Source organism: Varanus komodoensis, unplaced genomic scaffold (assembly GCF_004798865.1).
Source record: "Varanus komodoensis strain SLA01 unplaced genomic scaffold, ASM479886v1 scaffold1, whole genome shotgun sequence".
NCBI classification, from domain to species: Eukaryota; Metazoa; Chordata; class Lepidosauria; order Squamata; family Varanidae; genus Varanus; species Varanus komodoensis.
The window spans coordinates 44,347,238-44,356,200 of record NW_025335268.1 but is presented as its reverse complement, the minus strand read 5'-3'; the positions used below and the strand labels follow the sequence as shown (position 1 = coordinate 44,356,200).

The window sequence follows — 8,963 nt, the reverse complement described above, 5'->3', positions numbered from 1 at the left end:
TTAACCATAAAATAGGAAACAGCAAGATTTTATTAACTGACTTTAATTATACAACTTCAGAATTATTATGCATTTAAGAACTATGCAATATTATGTCAGTACTGCATGATTGGGCTGGAGTTAAGACTACTACTATTAATACCACTGATTTAACACTCAGCTAGCACCTTGGGCATTATACACAGCAAAGGCTTCATATAATTCTTGTCATACAAAATAAAGCTACAATGCAGTTTTATTTGCAAGTAACCACTGTATTGCCCTGTAAGATAAGTCAAGATTGGTGACAAAAGGAATTGATGTAGCATCGTTAGTACACTGGAAGTAGTTAACAGCTGATGCTGTCATTGTGGTTCAGTTTTCTGATTCTCTGCACTACACGGTACACTAGCATCCCATTGTGCTGCATGTGCAGCATTCTGTTTTATGATGAAAGCTTATGCTGCTTCTTTACAGTTAATATCTATGTATTATATATAAAAAGGGGTAGACAAATCCAGTATAAAACAATAGCTTTGTACAAAAGGCCACAAGGAAGATTTTTGCATTGATACAATTTACTTTCTTTCAAGCATCCACTGCTAGGGAAGTCTATGAGCTTAGCACATGTAAAGCAACCCAACACAAAATGAAGAGGTATGAATACAAAAGTGCAGTACAGACTTCAGCCAACCAACACCTTCCCTCATTTTGCTTCTGGCATGGTTATCTGCAGCTCTGAGAACAACTTACAGGAGATTGCTGTTCATTATAAGCTGTATGGGGATGGGAAAGATTGTGCATGCATATGTGGCATAAATATGGACATTTTCTCTGTATTTCCAATCAGACAAATAGATATGGGATTACTCCTGTTATTAACTTTACCCCAATCACATCTAAAACATAGTAAGCCACCTGGCACCAGCTCAGTCTAATATTGTCTATTCTGACTGACAGCAGCTGCTCAGGTCCTAAGCGTACAATCCCATGCATGTTTACACGGAAAAAGACCTAAACTCCCAGCAGTCCACAGCCAGCTTAGTGCCCTAAGAAATCACCTACTTGTACCTGCTCCTTTTTTCATGAGACGCCATGGACTGAAGGCATTTGTGGAAGGGTGAATTTAAATCCAACCCACTGTTCTGAACCAGATTTCAGAGAACTATGAGGCCCTCTGTTTTCCTTCACTGTAGGAGTATCTGACTGTCTATAGAATATATATGGGTATAGCTCATGAAAAAGACAAGGAAGCAGTACATTAACCAATAGAATGAATGTTTCAGTATCTCAGTGCTGAGGACATTTTTAACATACCAAACTTCTTTGACTAAATACTGACAAGTAATTGCTTCTTTGACAAATTAGTGTAACTCCACTGACTGAAAAAAAGGTAGAAGATATGTCTGTAGGTAGCTTATAGCAATGCCATTGGCACCAAATACCCTTTCACAGGGAACAGATCAGTTTCAATTAAATATGTACATTTTAATTCATAGTCAATTAGTTATACCAATGTATTCATGAAATTTTGATTTAGTTGCTCTACCTCAGAATAGCAAATATACTGTGACTTCTCCACTAAACAGTAAAGCTTTGTTGTTCCCAGTTCTTAAGAGAAATCACAAAAATTTGCAAACTAGCCTAACCCACCCACATCAAACAAAAATGGAAAATAATGTATTACTTTTAACTCATGTAAAATGATTTAGTGGGGTTGTAATCCTCAGCATGTTTCAACAGACAAGAGCCCTGTACCACCCAACAATCCTCAGCCAACTGGGCAGGGAATGCTGGTAGATGCAGGGTTTTTATTTGTTTACATGTACAGAGGCCTGCAACCAAAGTGTGCCTTTTAAATTTGCTAAGACTCTGCTGCTGCTTAGCTTGGATAGCGCAGAGCTGGATGAGTGGGCTATGGTGGGGTTGCAGGGTGATGTTTTATATTTAGAATGAAATATCCAAGAAATCAATAAGATGTCTCTGCTGCTGCTCCTAGGGGCCTGGATAATAATAAGGCTTGACATTTCCCAAAATCTGATCTTCATAGAGGGGTAGGCAGCAAAAGAAGAACCCTAGGCCTATTGCCATAAGACACATGGTCCATCCAAAGCCGTAAGCCCAACCGAACTCATTCACAGTATTTGCTGGGAAGGCGATATATTTTGTAATCGTTACAGGGTAGATGACAAGACCCATAATTGCGAATACCGCTGCAAAAAAGATAAAAACAAAACATTAAATCAAAATGAGTGATAATGAAAACTGTAAGGCTATACCCTCTATGCTATTCTACTCCATCCAACCTCATTCTCTGGATATTTTGAAGAGGAGTTGACACATCTTTCCAATCGGGTTTTTTCAATTGCTTTTAGTGGTGTTTTAAGTTCTCTTACGAGGCAATCATCTCCATGATTACTCAGAAGTACTTCTGTATTCAGTGAATCTGACTGCTAGGGAAGAGGGGATAGGATCACAGCCTTCCTTTTAAAAAAACATTTTAATAACTAATTGCCATAAGAACTTTGTTTTGCACGTTTTGCTGTGTTTTATTGTTGTTTTTAATGTGTTCCAGGTTTTTATTGTGTTTTTATCTTGTGGTTGTGAGCAGCCCAGAGGTGCTGTGGCACAACTGGGCGGCATACAAATGATTTAAAATAAATAAATAAACATTTTAGCGTGATTTTGTTTTTAACATTTTAATGCTGGTATAGCCGTTTTGATTTGATCTACACTGTCTTGGCAATTCCTGTGAAAAGGCAGTAGAAAATATTTTAAGGGCACAATCCAATCAAGGTACCCATAACTCTCTGAACTTGGAACATTATGGACATGCCATGCAGAGTGGGAGCAGTGCGGAGGCAACAGTCATCTGCAAGCTCCTCCTGCCCAGCAAAGCACGTAGGCTGCCAATTTTGGCTGGCTAAGGGTGGTGTCTCAGAGCAGGGGAGAAGGAGCTGAGACACCCCAGGATACCACATACCTAATAGCACCAGCACCCCCTGCAAAAAAAAAGCCTGTCTCGGAGGTCACTCTTACAGCATCAGAAACCAGCTTAGCAAGGAGAAGCGTGCCCAAAATGTAGGACCCCAGATATATTAGGGTAATTTTCCAGCCTCATAACTGGGGACTCAAGATATTCTATGGTTGTCTAAACACAGTAAAGATTGCTCTGTAAGTAGCGACTAAATTTTTAATATGGTAGGTGTTTTATAAATCTATTAAATAAATACATGACTGTGGAATCAGGCGTCTGAATACCTATCAGTCTGGAAGTCAAAAGGGACCACCCAAAAATAGTAGGTTCTACAAACTTAGGAACTGGCCTGCTCAAACTTTTCCCAGCTTGTTGTAATTATCCTAAAGAGGGGAGGAAAGGATTGAGAAAGATTTTTAAAAAATCCTTCCTGTGCTACTCAAGGATGCTCGGGCAGGAAGAAGAGGGAAAGGTTTACTTTCTCTTGTCTGTTCCCTAGAGCCACTGCTATATTTGCTATAAATTAGTCAATTCTGAGGCACCTGCTCTTTAGTACAAGAGGAAAAGCCCTAGAGTATGAAGAAGGAAAAGTAACTTTCATTTCTCCAATTCTATTCTAGGCTGGAAAAAGCTCTGAATGTGAGCCGTTCTCTTTTAGAGAAATATACAGTGTGACATTTCATTGCAGGGCCCACTTGTCCAATACTTCTATCAAGGAAGTATGACAATTTTGATAATCTCATTCCCATACTACTTCCAGGAATACCATTCAGGAAGGGTTAAGAGGTTAGGTCCATTTTCTGCCACGGGCTGCATTTGATATTGCATGCCACAAAAGATTAAGTTGTGTGTATTTATAAGGAGACATTTGCACCTTGCTGAATTTTATAGTGCCCTTAAATGCGCTAAGATTTTTAATTCTTAGAAGGTTTATGCAGACACTATGTTTTCCTACATCCAAAGCAGCAACTCCTGTCTCTAAATTCAAAACCAGGCACCCCACACTCTACTTTGTACTTCAATAAACAGCCTTACCTGCAACAAAACAGAGGCCTCCTATTCCTCTTATGAAGTTGAAACGAAGTGTTGGGATGGCAAATGCGATAATGGATAAGGCGAAGCAGATTACTACAAGTACAAATCCAACTAAGAAAGTGGCAGCTGCAGCTCTACCCCAGGCTGAAAATACAAGGAAAGATAAATAATACCTGCTCTTTACTCTTTCTTATACTGAAATACATACTAAATTTTATTCATCCATTAAAGAGGGTATGTGCCTAAATATTGTGTCTGTACATGGGAACACTTAATTAACAGAACAATTTGGAATGCTTCCAGATGGACAGAGCACTATCAGTCAAAACGAACTGTGTAGCTATTCAGTCTTTTGCTCCTCAGTGGATTTCCCTGGTGACAAAAGGACGGAAGAAGCCGGGAAAGACAAGATAGTTACAAGAGGGTGACTATTGCAATCGGAATACACACACCCTGTAAGATTCCAAGAATGAGGTGGGACAATTGCACAATAAAAACTTCATGTGAAAGCAACCTGTGTGCCCATCTTTGTATGAACTAGTGGATATTAATTCTTTTGAGAAAGCTGAAAGATGGATCGCTGATCTTGGAGTGTATACTCACCTATCTTTCTCTCAGTTAAACAGGTTTTGCAGGGTTAGCATCATGTTTCAGCAACCCATTTGGCTAGAGATGCCTGAGGGACAAAGACTGTGTGCAAACGCCATGGGAATCAAAGCCTTGCTCTGAAAAATGACTGCATGACTTTAGCTTTAAAAGCTTATTGCCACAGAAACACTGATTTCTTTGAACTAAACAGGCAGAAAATGAAGCAAAAGGGGCCGGCCTGCCCTCTTCCACAGACAAGCATTTCTCCTCATTTCATCTTGCCCCTGGAAGCACTGAATCTCCATTCCACAAGTGGGTGCTGCATTAAGAAATAAATAAGCAGTGCTGACTACTTGCAGGCAGTCTCAAGGGATGATGATGCCCCTCACTTCCCTATTGCTTCTTCCAACTATTTTTCTTACGGAAAAAACAACTTAAGGAGGGAAAAAGTCAAATAGGTATACAATATTTTTTGGCCAGCAGTGCTGAAAGCGTCTTCCGTGCTTAGCACACATGGAATCTAGACATACTAAATTCAGGACAGATTCTGACACTGTGCAGAACCCAAAGTGTAAAAATCCATTTATAAATATCAGTTGAAGAACTGTGATGCCTGTTTGTTATAAGCAGGCTAAGACTAGAAAGAGAATACTGAAAAAGTGTGCACAATGAGTGCTTCCAGGTGGTACCAGCTGTCACAAACCAGCCTTAAAAAGGGGCTCTCACTGGGCACTAAGGTTTTTTTTTGGCTTAGTCATATGCAGCCATATGTCCTAGGCAAAAGCCACCCATAGTCCTGTCAAACCCTCCCATTTAAAAAAAAATAGAAGTAGAGTTTAGCAGATAGCTGTCAAAATTCCTTTTCCGAAGAAAAAAGAAGGATACGCTTTTGCAGTTTTCCAAGCACCCAGAGGCTCGGGGGCGGGGGTGGCGAAATGTGCACAAGCATACAGACTACATAGGAAGAAATTAGGGGACTGCGCTGTGAAAAATGATTTAGATCAAACTCCTTCCTTTTCATAAGCAAAGATTATTTACTGTTTTGGTTTCTCTTAATAGTTTGTTTTTTGACAGCTCTTACCTTACTTTCAGGTAAGTGTGCATAGAATTGTGGCCTTAAAATATATATTTTTAAAAACAAACACACAATGGTTTATTAGAGCTCCTTCTTTATTTCACTCTGTTCTATTTCTCACCTTGTCTTCTGGAGAAAGATAACTCTAATCCATTGATCTATAACTTCTGAAAAAATTATCTTCTGAAAAAAGTTGACTATACACCAACATAAATAACACTTAATCCGTTAGCTTTTCACTTTTGGAAGGGTTCAACAAAATATTGCCATAGACTCTCAACATGTAAGAACCTATAAGTTAAAATTGTCTTTTCTATTGTAATAGGTATGGTTACTTTCTGTGTTCCATGCATGTAATCTATCTGGTAGACTGGGAGAGGTTCTTGCATAAACTCCCCACCTTTTGCCAGCTAGCATGGAGGGTTTCACGCTTTACATAGGTTATGAATTACTCAGGAGTGGCTGGGGCATTACTTACGAACCCCGAAGAAGACAGAACATTTACACATGGAATAACTGTATTTCTCACAACTTTACAAAACAGCATGGAATTCCAATCTCATTTTTTTGGGTGGGCAACAGGTATGGGTGAAGATAAGGAGGAGTCAAAGGGACAGAAGATCTGCTTTCCAAAGTTTGGCAACACTAGAATTTCATTGCTTTACCAGCACTGAAGACCTGTGGGACTTCTGCTAATGTGATGCAGTGGAATGTGATATTCTTATTTACTCCAGTGTAACTGTGCAGACCAGGATCAGCTCTTGGCCAGCACCTATTTTTTCCTTAAATTCTACCACACTACCAAAAGTTTCCACTGGAGTCAATGCAGACTTTTTTCCCTTTTTAAAAAAACGTCCTGGAGAGGGATGTCCTGGGGAGAATAGCAGATGAGTTTAATCCTTTGCTCATGGAGCACACTAGTACCAAACTGAATTGGGTTACAGTAGTGTAAAGAAAATATCAGGCTCAGCTACACCTACATGATTATCCAAATGTGCAGTTTGGTCCACAGCAGTATATTACACATATTTTAAAATGGTGGATAGGAGGTTTGCAAATTGTATTATTCACAGAACACTCTATATCATGAATTATATTTAGCATATTGAAATAATCCCATTATTCTGATCATAAGGGAAAGACTTTAAAGGCAATAAGATTTTTAACCAGTCAGATGCTTATGTTAATCTATATTTTAAAAATCCCATTGACTGCGAACCCCCACCAAAAATCTATGAAAATATTATGCTTTTTTGTACAGTGTTTTCTCCTTTCTTCTCTATTTTTCTGTTCAACCCTAGCAAGAGATTTATTAGTCCAAATAGAAAAAGAAAATGAATACTTCTAAATCTATTTTTCTTATAGGTATGGATAAGAAAGTTAAGCATTTTGACATCAGGGTATTAAGAATGTTATGCATAATTATGTCACATTAATATCCTGCCTTTTTTCCTTCATGTAAGCAATCCAAAGTAACAGACTCAAAATAATGTAATGTAAGAGCTGTGCCAGATTGGACCAAAGGCCTGTTTCTCTCAGCAGCCAACTAGATGCCTATGGAGAGATGACCAAAGAGCAGGAAATCTCCGAAGTTGTTCCTCAGCCATGGGTATTCAGAGGTATAGTTCCTTTGAGTCAGAAAAAGCATCTAATCCCCCTTTTTTAACAAGTCATTAAAGTTGGTGGCTAACACTCTATGTTAATTGATCAGAACCATAGATAGTTTGCTTTTCTGATTGGTTTTATGCATAAATGCCATGCCTGGCCTATAATTAGACACCAGGATATAACCTAACATTGATCCTGATCTTATACATACTTTAGTAATGTATTTAGTAACTGATTTAGTAATGACAATGCTAGTAGTCACTGATTTAAAAGGCATCCAATAGATTTTAAAAATATGTAAACTAAAACCAAGGGTCAGTCTGAAGAAAATACTTCTGGAATGTCTTCATTCCAGTGCATATCTAAGGTAACAGATATGAGAAATTGCTTTTTAAACCAAAGTTATTCTGCTCCAAATATGCATTTTAGTTTAATAGAAAAGCACCAGCAGTGACTGCTTTAAAATAGATACATCATTTGCTCCAGTAACTGTGTACCAGCTGTCTGTCTCTCTTGATGCGTGGCAGACCAACACAGACTCTATTATATAAAGCTTAGTTCAACACAACTAAGTTTTACAGTATGCTTGTTATGGAAGAATCCCCACTTGTCAATGCCTCTAAGTTTACCCCAAACCATTATGATCATGCAGGAAAGCACAAGAGATTAAAAAGAGGATTTGCTAACCAGACTTACTTTTGTGGATATACATGTACTCATAGATAGCAAATTGCATCTTGAAAGCTTGTGGGGGGATTATTTATTTGGGTTTATTAAACATAGCATTTCATAATGACTCTTCACCAGAGTTACTAAAACTTAATCCACTTTGTTGGAGGAAAATATAGAAAGTACTAGTGAAAATGGGAAGAAGCGGTATGAGAAGCAGTATTCCATACTCCGGAGCATAGGAAAACCTCTATGGAATAAACACCATCAGCATGCATCGATCAAACCTTATTACCTTCTTTCTTAAACTACCCTTCCCCTTTCAAATAGTGCAGATAGGAGCTTGAGCCACCATATGTGTCATTGGAGCATAGCCTTCATCACGGAATTTCTTACCATAATTCATGAGCGATCTGCATTGTTCTCCATTATCTAGAGAACATATTCTCCATAACGAGGCATACTGAATAAATGGCAGGGTCTGAGAGTATAGCCAACCCCAACCAGCAAGTGCTATGATGCCAAAGATCATGGCTAGGCCCAAAAGCAGAGGCAAGATCCATCGGCAGCGGGTGTAGTCCAGCCCGTACTTAACCATCTTGTCCCGGCCTTCTTCGGTTGGTCGACTTGTAAGCAAAAAGGTCTTCCTGCAATCTGTGCTGGGGAAAACAGCTATTTAAAAAAGGCTTATAGAAAGTGAATGAGAGAAAGAGAAATTCAGAGAGAGGAGAAGAGGACGAAGAAGGGTAAGGCAGAGGTAGAGAAGAGCTTCTGCATCCAGAGACTCTGAAGAAAACTCCACCTAAATTTCAAGTGAGCAAGTCGCTACAGCAACCTGTTGAGCTGGAAAGAAGATTTAGGGTTGGGTCTGTGCTCATTTCGGAATTTGCCTTGTCATTTCTTTGGTCTGCTACTAATTAAATTAAATACAGGTAACACCCCATTGCCATTAGCCTTTAACACTATCATGCCTGGAAAACTTCACAGCAAAGAACAACCAAACATTTGGAGGGAAGGGAGAAAAGACAGATG

General features: G+C 38.9%; 1 protein-coding gene across 1 annotated transcript; it reads right to left on the bottom strand.

Moving 5' to 3' along the window:
• Positions 1-1,974: 1,974 nt before the first annotated feature.
• Positions 1,975-8,529, bottom strand: LOC123020299 (p53 apoptosis effector related to PMP-22-like). Its single transcript, XM_044423790.1, has 3 exons — positions 8,328-8,529; positions 3,992-4,135; positions 1,975-2,192 (listed from the first exon to the last, which is right to left on the bottom strand). Exons 1-3 carry the CDS (start codon positions 8,527-8,529, stop codon positions 1,975-1,977), a joined length of 564 nt encoding a protein of 187 aa, XP_044279725.1.
• Positions 8,530-8,963: the final 434 nt, after the last annotated feature.

Bases quoted from the DNA above. Each gene is read 5' to 3' on its own strand.
- LOC123020299 (XM_044423790.1), bottom strand. From the start codon at position 8,529: ATGGTTAAGTACGGGCTGGACTACACCCGCTGCCGATGGATCTTGCCT. The intron at 4,136-8,327 runs GTAAGAAATTCC...TTGTATTTTCAG, and splicing joins CAGATCGCTCATGAATTATG to CCTGGGGTAGAGCTGCAGCT. The intron at 2,193-3,991 runs GTAAGGCTGTTT...TCTTTTTTGCAG, and splicing joins AGGCCTCTGTTTTGTTGCAG to CGGTATTCGCAATTATGGGT.